General features: G+C 38.8%; 1 protein-coding gene across 21 annotated transcripts in view; it reads left to right on the top strand.

Moving 5' to 3' along the window:
• The window catches only part of rims2a (regulating synaptic membrane exocytosis 2a), a 194,220-nt gene that overhangs the window by 8,363 nt on the left and 168,061 nt on the right, over positions 1 to 17,796 (top strand). For 20 of the 21 annotated variants that reach the window (XM_053227790.1, XM_053227786.1, XM_053227782.1 and 17 more), the window contains exons 2-3: positions 9,531 to 9,563; positions 10,116 to 10,229. The exons of the other annotated variant lie outside the window; for it this stretch is intronic. In XM_053227790.1, coding sequence (XP_053083765.1) covers positions 9,531 to 9,563; positions 10,116 to 10,229 — 147 coding nt within the window. The remainder of the gene's footprint in view (positions 1 to 9,530; positions 9,564 to 10,115; positions 10,230 to 17,796) is intronic. 21 annotated transcript variants of the gene reach the window in all.

Genomic DNA, 17,796 nt, shown 5'->3' with positions numbered 1-17,796 from the left:
ATTTATTTACATAATTATATACATAAGTTATCTTACAACTGTGGAAGAAAGGGTTCTTGCTTAAGGCCCAGGAACTTACAACCTTCTCACATGGTGTATTGTACTCCAGGGAAGGATTTGCACATTCTGCATATAGGAATCAGGCAAACATTGTCTGAGCTAAAAGGGGAATTCATTGTCTTTTAAGTAATAAATTCATAAAGTTAAACCTCATCTGTCTTTTTATTCTTCTACAGTTTTGTTAGGTGTGACACCCACGTTCAGCTTCTTTACTGCATCAGCTAGGCTTTATCTCAGTAAAAGCCACGAATTGTGCTAAGGCAGCTTATGCCTAGTGCTCAATGCAATCACATCAGAAAACTCCAAAGCCCAAATCTGTAGAATTGTTAACTTACAGTAGCTCTCGGAATATGACATGCATTAAGTTAATGTTTCTTTTTAAGTAGAAAAGCCCTTGTGCTTATGATGTAATGCTGCTGGTCCACATGGATTATCAGCTCGCTACAGTAGTAAACAAAAGCATGAGGTGATAATGCCTTAGATTTCAGGAACAGTGTGCGTTATATGCTTTAAACAGTGGTTGCTGTGGAGTGTGTGCATGCTCATATGAACGGACATAGTCTGAATATGTTACACATTTGTTACAGAGTGTGTGTTCTTGGCTGGGATAGCTGATCTTAGCATCAAACGGCAACAAAGTTCAATAATTTTCCTAATTCCTACATGATTGTAAGTTGTAATTTGTAAGTCCTAGTGCTTGCTGTAGTGATTTGTAGTCCTAGTGCTTAGAAATGGGGATTCAAGTTAGATACATTGACAAGATTTCGATGAAGACTTGGATAAAAAGAAAAAAAAGACCTGGATAAAAAGAAAAATTAATAATTAGGATCAACCTTAACGCAGAACCTTTCTTATCCAACCTAATATAAGCAATTTTGTGACTTTATGTGCAGTAAATAATTGCAATTTTATTTATACGCATTCTGCAGCAAAGCTTTGAGAAAAAACTAAACTGACCAATTTATGAAATTCAGATCTACATTATATCTATACAGAGAGGGATTCTGTTTATTGTTACATGATAGATAAGGTGAACGCTAACATTACTACTGAAAAAAATTAACTTTGAGTGTTTTAACTAAGGAATACAATGGGATGTGCTGTTAAAGGAATAGAATAAACGGCAGGGTGATGCGGCCTGACGCAAAGCAGGGTTACAGTTAGTATCCCAAAATTGAATATTTTCTTATAACAGCACGCCCTGAAGTTAATTATTCATCTTATACAAAAGCGATTTTGTGTAATAGGTACATTTAACATTGTGGAATGTCCGTGAAACAAGATACTAAGCCAAATTGCTTTGTTGTTTTGTTACCGAGAACCTGCAATATGCAAACTCGTCTTTTCTGAAGAGACTGCTGTGAAGGAAAACTCCGTAATTGTGCTGAAACTGGCCCTTCTGACCAATCAGAATCGAGAATTCAAGAGCACTGTGATATAAAATACATCCATGAAGCTGACATAACCACAGCACACAGTGCATACTCATGCTGTACATGTGGATGTCTTTCTGTAGGACATTGTCTGACTATTGTTCATGATTTCTACTCTGTGCTCTAATTCTCTCTGGCTTGCTTGCTTGCTTACTAGGGAGAAAGGGAGAAAGGGAGGAAGGGAGGGAGCACATCTGCTTGATTGATGTGGAGTAGAATGGCTGCTGATTGGCACGCAGAATGTGAAGTTAGTTAAGCTCTGGACTGTACTACTGAGACCTGAACACATGCATGTGGAGTTCTGCCAGGAATCATTTGGATTGCCCTTTCTGTAAAGAGCGATGGCTTTTTTTTTTTTTTTTTGGCTTTTATAGTGTGAATCCTTTTTGTGTGCTAGCGTGAGTGTGTGTATATATATATCTATATATGTGTATGTATATATATATGTATATATATGTAGGTCAGTGATTCTGCTGGTATTTAACCAATGCCTGATCTCAGCACTAATCTTGTCACATTATTGTACAGCGAGACTGAGAATTAGTGTGCAATATAGACATCAGGAAAAAAGTGTATCTAGATATCTTGATTTGCATGTAATAGTCAACATGTTTCTGTATTAAGGGTTTATTTTCCTTTGCGTGACAGCTGTGTATCTCAGCCACTTCTGCATGCTTTTCTGCTGCGTTTCAATTCAATTCGGTTTGACTTTGTCATTATATGTCATTATATTGTCATTATATCATGGTTATATGTATGCACAGGTGTGCAGTATAATGAAGTGTTTTTCTTTTTTTTTTGCTAGCTCAGGTGCACGTCAGTGTTCGACATACAGCATACTGCATTACCATGCAGTAATACAACATAAGGAGACGTATAGCGTTACGTACAAGAAACTACGCACACTTTAAATAGAAGACAGTGTGGCTGTCAGCACCAGAACTGCAAAATTGCAGTCAGAATGCGTTCATATTATGCGATTTTTTTTTTTATTAAAACCAAACAAATAAACAAACAAACAAACAAGCTCTGTCCAGAGGTGAGATGTACTGCTATGGAAAAATAAACCATAACAACACCAGTCCTAGCTAGTTTCAGCTAACTAACTAGCCTGACCTGATATCTAAATTAGATTTATTATGATCAGTAATAAATCTGCTCTAACTCTGGCGATGAGAAGGTTTTTGCCTTCGATGTAGGTTTGGAGGCAGAAAATCAAGGAAAGACGAGCTGCTTGTGCGACTAGACTGTACGCAGTTTAAGTGTGATGTCAAATCACATAGTGCTGAATGGCCCAAAATTAACCAAGTTATTATTGTAGTTAAACTGGAATATCAGCAATGAAATATTTTCTATTCAGCATTGCCGTAAATCTCCTCATATTCGCTCACTAACAAGACAGATTATTCACTGGGGCCCTCCATGTTTGTTTACAGCTGCTGGTCAAGAGCTTCAGGTTATACTCACATCAGATATGATCTCAGTGACTTTGACTGTAGCATGGTTGGTGCTATACAGGCTCAGAAACTACTGATCTCTGGGAATTTTCCACAGAGTTTACACAGAATGGTTAGTAAAGCAAAAAACATCCAGTGAGTGGAATTTCTGTGGTCAGAACCACGTTGTTGATGAGAAAGGTCAGAGAAGAATGGCCAGACTGATTCAGGAAGGCTACAGTAACTCAAATAACCACTCTTTATGACCGTGGTGAGCAGAAAAGCATCTCAACACCTATATATACATTTATTTACATTTGCGGAATATTGACAGGGCATGATATTGGTTGAATTTGATGAGACAAAATGTAATAATCATATTTTATGACTTGTTATTGCTCGTAGTCTTTACCTAAACTGTGGACTACATTGTTGTTGCACTAATTCCATGGTTGTGGTGTGTTGGCGGATGTTTTGCTGACTGGTATTTAATTTACTTTCGGCCCATTTTCTATTTTCCAGGAAAAAGTCGTAATAAGCAGGTGCATCCATGTACTAAAGGATGATTTCAGGTTTTCTACAATCTCTCTCTCTCTCTCTCTCTCTCTCTCTGCATATGTGTGCTTTGCTGCTGATTATGATCATGTGCTCCACACTCCTGCCAGCCATACTCAAATACAACTACACCTACACACACACACGCACATGCACACACGCACACACGCGCATTCATAAAGCTGCTCATGTCAATTCATAAAACACTTCCTGTCATGTGATGTGAGTGCCACCTGCCCAACATGTCTACACACACACACACACACACACACACACACACACTTTCATACAAATGAAGCACCATGGCGCCTCTTTGTCCTACATTAACCCCAGCCACCGCCATACTCTAGCCTGTAGATGGGCACGGCAGCCATGCAGTGAAGTCTCGTGACTATCAGGGACCGGCACACTGGCAGCTGTAATTGCAGGATAATTATGCCTGGTGCTGGAATTCAGCCTGGCATTTACAGGGGCTTTTTTTACCCTCTGTATCCTGCTGGTAGAGGAGCTCAGTGAATGCAGAGAGAGAGAGAGAGAGAGAGAGAGAGAGAGAGAGAAAGTCAGGATTAAATCGTATCATTAATAATTTGACTAGTGGGTGTACTCTTGTGTTTATCTGTGTCTCTCTATGCATCAGTCTTGTCTCTAGTCAGTGTTGTTGCACTTATTTCAGAGCTCGATGCTTGGATTAACTAACTCATGAGGTTTTCAATGAGGAGATGTTTATTTAACATTTTTGGAAGGAGTCTCTAATGTCAGCACTTTATAACAGTCAGAGGTAAAACTGTTTAACCCTTTCCAGCAGTACACTGGCGTTCAGTTCCTCAGGCGGAATGGAAATCGACTTATCGGACATTTTCAATCAGTATAAACAAATGAATTATTTTATTACCACAAGTCTGTTATGAGATTAGTCAGAACGCTGTTGGGTTTCTGTGTGTAGAGTATCATGACTCTGTGTTTAGCTGCTGTGATGGGAAAGGGGAGGGGTTTGAGCCCCCTGTTGGGCAAACAATTTTCGCCTCTCCACAATAACACTGGTACAGAGATAAAACAGGCAGCACAACTAAAGCTTTTTTGATAGTAAAATACCGTATACAATGGCAACAATAAAATTATAATATTTAAACCTAGTAGACTAGGTAAAGAAAGAAATACTTATGAAAAACTGCAAATTCTTAAAGCCATGAGTGTTTACTTTCATATGAGCCATTAACCACAGCTGTGGAGTGTGACATCACTAATAAATGAAATGCTGAACACGGGCACCCACAAAACAGGGGGAAAGTCCATTTTTTGGCCTCTGGGTAAAGAGTTATTTAAGTTTTCTGACATGGGAAAGTCTTCAGGACAGACGGCTATGTGATTTCTTGGTTTTTGTTGTACTCTTAAATTGAGAGCGAGAAAGAAGCAGGCGAGGGAACGACTGTTTATAGCTGTAATAATGTAAGTGATAACATGAACTAACTTGTTTCCCAGACATTCCACAACATTAAATGAAATTGTAAACAGTATAAATGTAATGCTTAGAAAAAAAAATTGTAAAAAAAATAATTGTTTCTCTTTGTTCTGTTGATTTTGTTAACTGTCAATTCTTTTTGAAAATCAAAGAAAAACTTTTGTGAATACAGTTCTAGTCCTGGCCCTGAACTCTTTTTGTCTTTGTGTTCTTGTTTGTTTAAATTGCATATGAGAGAGAGAGAGGGAGAGAGAGAGCGACACACATAGAGATAGTGAAACAGAGAGTGCAGAAAGAGAAGAAAACAGAGAGAGAGAGAGAGAGAGGCTATTCTGAATTGGCATTCTGACTAGCCTCAGATATGATGATGATGATGATGATGATGATGATGATGTGACAAAGAGAGAGAGAGAGACAAAGAGAGAGACAGAAAGAACGAGATAGACAAACAGGCAGACAGAGAGAGGGAGACAAAGAGAAAGACAGAAAGACAGAGAGAGAGAGACAGACAGAGAGAGAGAGGCTATTTGAATTGGCATTTGGCCTGGCCTCAGTTATGATGATGATGATGATGAAGATGATGACGATGATGATGTGACAGAGAGAGAGAGACAAAGAGAGAGACAGAAAGACAGAGAAAGACTGGCAGAGAGAGACGCACACAGAGAGAAAGAGAGATAAAGAGAGAGGGAGACAGAAAGACAGACAGTCAGAGACTGGACTCAGTTCTGATGATGATGATGATGATGATGATCATGATGTGACAAAGTGAAAGAGAGACAAAGAGAGAGAGAAACAAAGAGAAGAGAAGGAGACAGAGAGACAGACAGAGAGAGACCAGCCTCAGTTCCGATGATGATGATGATGATGATGATGATGTGTGTGTGAGAGAGAGAGCGAGAGAGAGAGAGCGACACACACCGACAGCGAGACAGAGAGAGTTGTGTGTATTTAGCACTGGAGAATGTGATGACTCAGTGCCTCCTCTGTATTTGCTGCATCAGTGTAAGTCCTCACTCAGTGTTTTACAGAAAAGTGGTACTTGATAGATTTTAATGTTGAGATGAAATTAACTTCTCAAACAAACAACTAACTGAAGAATGCCAATGAATTGTCATTAACGTAAGCGGTTTTAAAACTGTGCTAGAGTCTACAGTTCAGAATTTTGAGACATTTCCCTGGTACTGAGAAAAAAAAAATCTTGAATAGTAAACCTAATTTAATCTTGACATGTTAACATCGGCTAGCTGAATCTGTTCATCTTTGCAGTTTTGTAGGAGATTTACGGTTGTCAATTTTCAGTCCATCCAAATAGGGGCAGAAGGTGGAGGTTGGAGATCGCCATCTTTTTCTCACTGGTGGATTTTGAGTTTCAGTCTTCAGTCTTCGAACATTCATAGCTATCATCTCTGCTTTCATTCTTCACGTATGCATTTTCTGAGCAATGTTAAGCTTAACCAGGCAGTCAGTACTGTTGTATCTCAGCCCGTGTTTAACCGTATAGTACACTTATGAAGTTTCACAAGCAGTGATTTTTGTTATGTTCTTTGATATTTGCAACAAAGAATGTAGAAATGTTACTTAAACTTTACCATCTCAGTAGAAGCATGTGGTGTCAGGCCATTTTCTCCACCATGGATAATAAATAACTTGCAATGACATCCATCCATTTTCTGTACCACTTATCCTACACAGGGTCGTGGGGAGCCTATCCTAGGGGCCTCGGGGCACTAGGTGGGGGTACACCCTGGACGGGGTGCCAACCCTTTGCAGGGCACAATCACAAACACACCCATTCTCTCACTACGGACAATTTGGAAATGCCAATCAGCCTACAATGCATGTCTTTGGACTTGGGGAGGAAACTGGAGTACCCGGAGGAAACCCCCGAAGCACATGGAGAACACGCAAACTCCACGCACACAGGGTTGGGGGTGCTGGTTGAACCCCCAACCCTGGAGTTGTGAGGCAAACGTGCTACCGTGCCCCCCTCTCAACGACATATAGTACAGAATGCTTTGGTTGGATCGCCATTGACATACTTTACCCATGGCTTTTCTTCTTCCCATTACTTGCTGTAGTTGCACAGTCTTTTCTTTTTGACAGGCCCCTCCATATTATGATGTGTTGGACAAGAAAGCAAACTGAACGCTCTTTCATGAGAACATGCTAGTATATGTATAGAGAACATGAAAAAAAGAACATGCTAGCATATGTGTAAATTACAACATGAGTGCATTTTAAATGTGCGGATAGTTGAACGTTGTCGCAACAGACGCGTACACCTGATAGCACCCTCTAGCAGTGATTCCAAAAGGTTTGGTGTTTGGTGTTGTTTTATGGGACAAGGTTAGTCCCATACAGGATGAGATAGTTTTGACCCAAAAACAGGACGTCCTGGCTAATACGGGACGGTTAGCATCCCAAATGAGATTCTTATATGAAACGCTATAATGCTGTTTATGAAGTCTGACAGAAACATCGCTCACTTAACCTTCCTCACTCTCACTGGTAATGATCCTCATGTTACGGTTTATCTGTAACCGTGCACTAATGATGATTAAGTCATTGTCGCACATGACCGAGAAGAATCATTGTAATTATGATAAGTCGCTTTAGGAAGAAGTTTTGGATGTTTCCTTTTAACAAAACCCAACAAATATAAACCATACTTAAATACAAGTGGCTTGTTTTCCCCGAGATATTCTTAAAACTGTGAAAAGCAGGTTAACTTCAAACATGCATCTCATCTGTATCAACAAAACTGATGATTGTATGTGTCGTGAGGTATTAATACATTTCTTTGGAAATACTCCGCTGAGGTTCTCTGTAAGGAAGGAGTCTCCAGTTTCAGTGCTTAGTAAAATCAGCAACAACTTTTTATAGCTGCTATAATGTAAGTGATTACAAGAATTAATTTGTTTCGTTTGATGTTCCACAACATTAAATGTAGCTATAAATGGAGAAAAAGTATGATGTGTCATTCTTTAGTTAATAAAACATTGTAATCGTTGGCAGCTTGCTTCAGGATGTGCTGTTATAGGAAAAGAATTCACTTTAGGCCACTTCTCACCATCCTGTCCCTGATTATTTTTGAAATTTTTTTTTACACACTATATATATCTGTGTACACTTTGTAGATGCTTTGTAGATTTGCATATTTTTTTCTTTACATATTCTATTTATATATTCATATTGTATATACATACACATATATATGCATATTCTATTTATATATCAATTTTATATATTTTATTTTATTCACCTTACATTTCTCTATAGGCTGCTACTTTTTATTATATATATCTACTAGATTCTATTATATAGTCTACTATATTTTATAATATTCTGTTTTTATTATGTGTGTATATCTTAGTTCGTTGTTTTTCTGTTCGTTGTTGCAAAGTGGGACGAGGAACTAAGGAAAAACATTTCACTACATTACATCGCATGTATGTAATATGTATGTGACAAATAAAGAACCTTGAACCTTGAACCTATTTTCCTATAACTGCACACCCCGTAGTTGTTTATTCTTTACATAAAGTATTAAAAAGAGCTAGACCTGTGAATTCATTCAGTTGTGATTGTCTTTTTTTCAACTGTTGCATCTGTACTGGATATAGTAGGACTGATTTGGTGAATCTTGCACCTCCAAACCCTCAAAAACTTCAAACTTAGGTTCGAGTTCCCTCCATCCAGTAGAGGGCAGCGCATGTCCATCATCCCTGGATGAGTGAGTAGTGTTCAGGTGAAGGGGATAAAGGGCACAGGATGGGTGTCCCGCTCTCAGTCATACATATTAATGAAGCTGTGTGTAGCTGACGGTATCATCTCGCAGGAGGGAGTGTGCATGCTTTCAGGTTCGGGATAGTTGTCTTTTTGCGTGTAGCTTTGGTGCTTTGGTGATGTTTCCTTGTTGTGAATTTCACAATCGGACTGAGGAGTTTTGATCGAGGCACTATCTAACCATGCTGGATTCTCCAATGATGTGAGAGAACCTGGTTAAATTCTTTGTGCTGGCATGACTTCTGAAAAGGAGCGATTTTATTGGCTCGTCCTTAACGTTTTATTTAAGCTAATTAATATATTCTGCAGAGTAATGGTTCGTTGGACTGTAATTTAGGGCTCTTTGGCTTGGACTTTCTTGGCACACACTGGATGCTTGGCTTGGTCGTTCTAAAGCAGCGGCATCTTTTATCGGAAATGAATGATGCTCTGGTTAAAACTTATGTCAGGGTTAGAGACTAAAGGAGATGTACTTGTAGCTGAATTATAGATATGTATATAGATATACAGTATACAGTATAATATCCCTGTTATTGGTTTAATTTGTGTTCTTTTTTTTTAATTTATACATTTTTAGTCAAATCACTGCTCAATTCTCAGCTCTTATTCCATTTTTTTTTGCATGTCGAATAGACATAATTATGTAATTCATAACTCTTTTTTGTATACTGATGTGTTCATGTTAATTATTTTCCGTTGATGACTTTGTATTAATCTTTTGATTTAAGCATTTGTTGTTATTCTGTTACGTTTCACCCCCCCATCCCCACTGAGTTGGTCATTTATTTTTATTTTTAGGGTCAAAGAAGATCCAAAGCCTCAGTCTGCACAGTAAGTATCTCTTAGCATAGCATAGATAGCTCCCAGCTTTGGCCCTCTCATGTGCTTTCTTCTTGTGTGTGGCTTCCTCTTTCTCTCGTCAATGCTTTTTTTCCTGGCTGCATACGAGAGCCACTGGACGCACCTGTTCTGCTTTACCTGCTTCTCAGACGGCTGTTAGTTTTAGAGAGACGCTCAGTTTGATCCTCTTTTTCTATGTAACATCAGGCCATACTATATCTGGTTGTCTGACACAACCTCAGATTCACTGGCTGTAACGCTACATGCTTCTTTCACTATTTCACACACCTTTTCTCTTTCCCTGTCTGTCCTTGCTCTGTCTCTCTCTCACTCTCACTCTCACTCTCACTGACGGTGTGTAAGCATCCAGTTCTTCCAGTTCTCTTTCATAGCTGCTCGTTCTCGTCCCGTCTTCTTCTTCTCCCCCACATGAATGTGTCCGGCAGTGCAGCTGTGATAATCACAGTCGTTTTTTTCCCTCTTGCGCTGCTCGTGCCGGCCCGTTGTGTCTCAGCCTCGGTGATGTCCCGCTTGTCTGTGCAGGTGGTTCAAAAGTCCCTTTAGTGGGATCACGGAGCTGGTTAATAACGTTCTCCAGCCGCAGACTAAGTCCCAAAATGAGCCTCAAAAAGAAGCAGCGACGGAGGAGGCGGAAACGTAAGTAAAGAAAATGCAAGCTGACATCCATGGCTCTGAGCAGGCAGAAAATACACAAACCCACCAGCGGTAGACTTCTAGCAAGTCTTCAGAAGTCTTCTAGCAAGTCTTCTGTATCTATATAAATCCAGTTTTCTATTTGCTCCCCCTTTCTGTTAAGCTACGAATCCTCATATATTAAAATATAACTGTTTCAATATGTCAGTTGCAGTTACATTTACATTTGCTGCCCTGAATGTTTCAATATACATCTTAAATTTATAAAATGCATTGAATGAATAAATTGAATAATTAATTATTAACTTATTCTGTGTTGGAAAGAACAATTCACTGCTACAAGTACACTGTAAGACTGTATGCATTTTTTTTTTTTTTAAATCCTGATGTCCAGGAAAAAAAAGTCTGCCATTTTTCATTTTTAAAAATTAATTTTATTTATGTTTGTTCTTATTTATTTTTACATTTAACTTTCACTTTTAATTCTGGGTTGCTGTCTGGCTGTCACTGTTTGATCCGCTCTAATCACGCTGATGTTACATCATCACCACATTTCTCCATGCTAAGCATCTGAAAGATCTAAGGCTCTATCTGACAGATCTGTGACTTTAAAATATTAAGCCATAAAGTTTTGTTGTTCAGTAAGGTCAAAGGAGAACTTCTGATTTTGCCAAAATGTCAGACAGAACCTAATAATTCCAAGGTTTTGACTATCTAGTTGATATATGAGATAAATCAAGTAGATAGTCAAATCAAGGTGGGAGAACAATCAAGCTACGTGTGCAAGGAGATATTGTACAAGTGCTACATCTACAGACCCTACAAAACACACACTTTTTATAATGCACATCATTTATTATAATTTCAAGCAGTGGATATTATAGCTACATAAGCTCGCTTTAGACTTATTTGGACATTGCATTTGGAATTGCTCTGCATTTTGACTATGATCAGTTCATAAAAACATGCTAAGCCAAAGAAATCCTGGGATCTCAAAGACACGGATCCAGAATCTCAGAAATCTAATCTTTTTGTACAATAGGTCGCATTCTGCCCACAAACCTTTGTGTGTTTTGTGCAAAACTGGTGTACAAACCTAAAGGTGCAGTTAATGTGCCATATACAATGCCAAATGCAAACCTTTCCCCCCTTATACATAGGCATTTAAGGGAGGATTGTGCAAAAAGTAGAACAACAGCATAAAGAATTGGCAGAGATATTGAATGCATGACATTCCACTTGATTTACTGAAGTTTGGGCAAGTGGTGGCTGGCTTTGTGCATAATTTTCTCCAAATTATCCCAAACCCATATGTAATTGGGCTGCCTTTGAACTCGTGATTATTTTTGTCTACAGGTTGGAGTTGGTTTTGTTTTAATACTGCTTGTCCATTGGGCTGCTTTTAGTATGAAGATCTGGCAACCCTAGTCATAGCACATATATCAATTTCCATATATATCAATATGTATATCAATCAACTTTTCTGTACATATTATTCTGTACATAGTAGTCTTTTAGTCAGTGGAAAAACTGGAAATGTGGCACATCAGCTGTGAAATAATGCATACTTCCTCTGAGACAAGTGAAGCCAGCCAGCTGTATATTTTCGACCTGCTGCTCAGGACAGCGTAACACACGCAGACGAAAGTGCTTCCACTCTCTTAGCCAGTCAGACGCTCATGATTGGCTAGTGTTGCAATGATTGACAGGATAGAGAGAATGTGTCATCCATCCTCCCTGGAGAGCACAGATAATTCTGCTGTCCTGGGCCCAATGGTTAGTTATAAAATGTGTACTATGTTATGTGTACTAATCATGTTAAGTAGACATTAGATCAGAGAATGTGATTTGAGACACGGCGCTTGTTTTATATATAATTAAATGAATCAGAAAGGCATTGTATGGACCCTTTGGAGTCGCTCCAGCAAATTGTGCCAAAGAACAGTGCCAATTTCACTGTACAGGACTAGCAAACCCATTTGTGAGGTTAAAACGGGAGGTAATAAAAATCAATATAGGCCTCATATAAACACTTTAGGCTCAGTGTATTTTGCAGTTATCTTTTGTCTTGAATAATGAGTCACTGTATCATCTTATCACCTATGTTTCTTACATAATTTCTTCTCAAAAATATTAAGAATTTTGTGAGCTTAGTATTATAAGCTTCTCTGAAATTCATTCTTAACCCAGATAGAACCTTATAATACTAGAAGACACTTATGAACCCGTCACTCACGGTCTCAGTGTCAGACGGCTGGTTTATGTTTCTCCAGACTCCTCTAAGGTTTATGTATGTGTGTGTCTGTGTGTGTGTGTTGAGACAGAAAGCAGCATATGGTTACATTTGGGCCGTGTGTCACAGCTGCTCTTACTGCTATCTGACCCGGCTTGGTGGCACTGCACACTGGTACTGCCCGCTGGCTTGCCACTGGAACCCCTCCAGGTCCGTGATGCTCATATCCCCGCTGTTTAGTGACCAGGATGCCCAAAGTCATTCTGGGGTTAGCGGAGAAGAGGCAGATTGGTTTTATCCTGATGGGTGTGGCATCAGTAGTTCCATTTTATATAGTAGTGTCCATATATCTGAGTCCAACAACAGTGTTTCATTAGTTTTCTTTAGTTTTTCAGACTTTCCTGTGTTTCCACTGACACTGTAGACTCCTTCCATAGATGTTCAAGATTCATCTCCTCATAGAAAACTTCAACATATCAACAATTATGAATATTTTTTTTTGTGGAGTATTCACCATAATATTCACTATATAAGCTGTTACCATAGAAACAATAACGTATAAGGAAAGACACATTAATATGAACCTGTGATTTTCCTATACAGCCAGAACTACTATTTATTTGTTCTAGAAAATTAATCCAGCACGTATTGACCAATCAGAATCAAGAATTCAGTGGTGTTGTGGTCTAAGCTTAGGTAATCGCTGCTAAGCGTCAGATAGTCAAAAATGTTAGCAATCAATGTATTGCATGTGTTGGATGTCCTTGATTAAAAGAGAGAACATGCATGGCAGTAACAGCATTATTTTTGCCTTGTTTTCACAATATATGTTTTCAAAATTTTGGTAATGGTGAAAGCCTAGAGAAGCAGTTAGTCAGGGCAGAAGAACTTGTGTGACAATCTTAAAGATGGTTCGTCACTCATCTGATGGGTTTCATCTGATCCACTTTTTTGAACATGGTTTAGAGTAAAATCATTCCTCTCTAAAATCTGTCATGAAGCATTAACATGTTCAAGATATCACTGACTATGAAGTGGACTTTCAGTGATGGTTAAGCACTACAGTGATGAGCTGATCACATGATTGAACTAGGAATGCACTGAAACCAATACTGGTGTAGGGTATCGGTTCAGTACTGTGCTCATTGTACATTGTTGCACTAATGAAATATGAAATGACAGCAATCAAAGCAAAGCATACTTCAAACTGTGCTCTGTGAAAATATCAAGAGGAGCTACTACAGCATCTTTGTACAATATAAGTAACCTGATAAAACTCAGTATGTGGAATTCATTGCTAGCAGCAAAAATGTCTACAGACAATGCTGGGTGAGTGAAAAGAACAGATCTTACCCAGGGTGTTGTTTTTGATGATCAGCCAATATCGGTTATTGATAACGAGGGATTCCTACACATTGAAACAAATGAAATGTACTTCACTTACAACTGTACTGAAGCGTTTTTCTGAAGTGAAACTCAACTCTCTCAACTCCAAAATGGAGTGGACCAAAGTGCTTCTCAATTAGGAAATTGAAAATGAATAAAATGACAAACACCATCAACACACATACAGACATTAACACCATTATTAACTCCAATAAAAACCACATATACGAAGTGTGATCAATAACAGAACAAATATCACCAGTACTCAAGGTTCCCCCAGTTCAAAGGCTAAAGTATAAAGATATGTTTTCATCTGAGACTTAAAAATTTCCATTGATTGGGCAAAATGGATATAAAGGGGGAGATTATTCCATAATTTAGGAGCAACTACAGAGAACGTCCAATCACCCTTTGACTTTTGTTTAGACCGAGGCGCAGCCAACAACATTTGATTTATAGACCTCGGAGGCCTAGCCGAAATATAAAGGCTTAGGAGATCTGTAATATAATGTGGAGCCGGGTTGTGTCATGCTCTAAAAACAAATAATATAGTCTTAAAATCAATCCTGAACTGAACCGTCAGCTAGTGAAGAGATGATAACACTGGAGTAATCTCTTAACATTCTGCACAAGCTGTAGGCGGGACGGTTGCCGCTGACAGAGTCCCTCATAGAGCGACTTGAAATAGACAATCTAGATGTAATAAAAGCATGAATAATTATCTCTATTTTTTAAAACTGTGAAAAGATTTTAGCTTCGAAATCATCCTAAGCTGGTAGAAGCTGCCTTTAACAACAGAATTTATCTGCTTATCAAAGCTAGGGGTTGAATCAATTATGACACCAAGATTTCTCACACTGTCTTTCACAGTTATCGCTAAAGGAGCAAGAATACTGGTTATCTTCTCTGTGTGTTTTGGTGGAGCAAATATAATAATCTCGTCCGCATACATGTGATAGGAAATGGCATGATGGCGGCAGATAGACAGAATGCATATATAGCGAAAACAGAATAGGACCTAAAATAGAACCTTGAGGGAGACCATATTTTAAAATAGTTTCCAATGTTCACAGAAAATGTTCTATCATGTAAATAAGAATAATAAGTGAAATAAGTGAAACAAAACCCCGCTCTTCTACACAGCAACCATACGTGATCCATGGTAACTAATGTAGCTCGCTAATGCATTTCATTTAAAATCAGCTAGCCTGAATGATCCTAGAAACCTAAATGCATGAACATGCATGTGTGTGCTTTTCATGACCACCATATACAATAGACCAGGAAAATATAAACTGAGGTAAGTAACATGTCCTTTGATGCCCCGATTGCTTAAAACTAAGCCAGATATTCATTTTGGTATATCAGTATCGACAAGTACCAAAACAACCTGCTCTCATACTCGAACTTGGTCTGAAAAATTTGAATCGTAGCATCCCTAGATCGAACTGTAACAAAAATCGTTGTGGTGAGAGTAGGTGCGCTCTCTCCTGGTTAACACCCAAGTGTGTTCACATGTAAAGGGATAGCATTGCTCAATAATTCAGCCCTCTAATGAACGTTGAAGGCCAAACACGGGGGCCAAAACTGCGCTTATCGCCGTGTTATGGAGTGTGGTGCAGGCTTTGGTTTCCACTGTGGCTGTGGTTGATTGAGGGGTGCCATACAAAATGCATGGATGCCATGTGCGTGTCTGATCCTCAAACTCTGACCCTTGACCTAAGAGCTCTGACACCTACCTGGTCATAATGAGTGCACACCAATATCAGGATGAGTAGGCAGTGAATCAATGTAGCTGTCTACTGCATAGGTAGACCACTTGCTTTTATATCAAATAAGGTCAATAAGGCTGCATTTTAAGACTTAATAGTCAAATTTCAAATGCTCAAATCCAGTCTTTCTGCCTGGATGGTTTGAACGATTAGTATGAACACATTAATAGCGTCATATGCGTTATTTTCATGCGTAATTTGCATGAGAATCCGTCATTGCAGTAGCGAAAAACTGAACAGCACAACTGTCAGCACAAACCTTCACTGCAAAGATGATTAGCTCTAGAGGTTGTTTGACAACTTGTTAGTTGTTTATTAATAATGCAGAAACATGGATATTAAATCTCGAAGCACAAGTCAAACCTATAACGCAACTCACATCTGATTTGTAAATATTGCATGTCTACATTCACACAACTCTCTCACTTATCAACCATGTTCGATGTGAAGAAACACCTACACACCTACACGCCTACTCATAGAATGTGATGTATCGAGTTATTCTTGTGTGTGAGGATGTGTGTATATTTAGATCTACTCCTAACTATGTGTATGCAGAAACCCCTAGTGGTAGAAAAGTGTAATCATGGGTAAAGGCATAACTGACAGTAATGACACTATGGTGCTCATAACAAGGTGCAGACTGGTGACGGAGATGAAATGTGAAGTAAGATCCCAGAAAATGCATGTCTAAAGATGGACTGGGATAATGCTTTGCTTGAGGATTTGGCACACACACACACACACACACACAGCTTTGTGCAGGGAATGTGTTTTTAAGGAGCACAAGACCCGCTTTACTGAGAGTGATGAGTGACTCATCAGTTTATTTCATTTGCTCAGTGCAGTTTTAGTTGATGTCTGCCACCAATGTACCCTACTTTTAGTTTAGAGAAGCCAATAAGTCCAATTTACACTAGGGTTTTAGCCACGGGCACATTTCGTCAAGAAACTGGAGACAGGTCTGGCATTTCCCAACCAACTGTGAGTCGAATAATGACACATCATAGACGCATTCCTATCAGAAAATGCAGAAAAGACAATACTGAGGAAATAATGTATAATGTTACAGCACACGGTCTATCAGCCCAGTTTTTAGGGAAGTTGTTTACCATATATGGTAATTTGGGGGCGTTTCTTTATGTAAATGTGTATAGTCATGCACAAGCAGAGCAATTTGTGGAATGTGTTGGATTTACTATCAACGGCCATTGCATACAGCTGTGTATACACACGTATGATAAATGCCAGCTTTCTAGTGTGTACTTGCATGCTTTACTAAAATGCTTTGATAAATGAAACCCCTGGTCTGTTTCACGATCAGACAGCAAATCAATACGATGCCATTTTGTCTTGAAATGTAAACATAGCATAGAACTTTTCCTTATCTGGATGGCTTTAGAAATATTACCATTTCTTTTGGACTGATGTGTGTGACCGATGTTTCTCCGTGATGCACTGGCGTCCCATACAGGGTGTAATGCAGCCTTGTGATTCCAGGATAGGCTCAGGATAGCAGTCACTAAAGAATGAATGAAGTTTTTTTTTTTTTACCTCTTACCAGTGCTGTGATTTTACAATCACTGGATAATTTTTTTTTGCACTAGATTAATTCCTGCTTATTTTATAACACATAAGCAGACAACAAATCCAAGCATACATAAGTCAGTGCAGCACATGCTCATAGAATGTGATGTATCGAGTTAATTTATGTCAAGCTATCTCACAACAGCAACAACAACAACAGTCTGGCCTGCTATTTATTACATACTGCTCATATTTGCAGATTTACAGACTTCCACTCATATCTCATGTGCTACCATTTTCAAACCAGAAACTATGTTGATTGTCCATTAGTGTGTGCAATGTGCCCTTTTGGGTCATGAATAGGAGATATACTATAAACGACGGCAGCCCATAGCACCCTGACCCAGTTATTATGCATTATGTTGGCTTTATTATAATGCATTGTTTCAAGACTCATTTAAAGTATTGCTTTTCACCATGCCTATATTGTTTGGCAGACACTATGACGTCCTACCTCGAACATGAGAGGCCCTTTGTAATGTAGAGTGCATCGTTATGTTTCGCTGCCGTGCAAATGCAGCTATTGCACACAACTTGCTGTGCTTTTAAATGGTGAACGCACTCGGTGTTAACTTACTGCTGGCCTTGAAAT

This window comes from Pangasianodon hypophthalmus, chromosome 22 (assembly GCF_027358585.1).
Source record: "Pangasianodon hypophthalmus isolate fPanHyp1 chromosome 22, fPanHyp1.pri, whole genome shotgun sequence".
NCBI classification, from domain to species: Eukaryota; Metazoa; Chordata; class Actinopteri; order Siluriformes; family Pangasiidae; genus Pangasianodon; species Pangasianodon hypophthalmus.
This window is presented reverse-complemented; position numbering and strand designations above follow the sequence as displayed.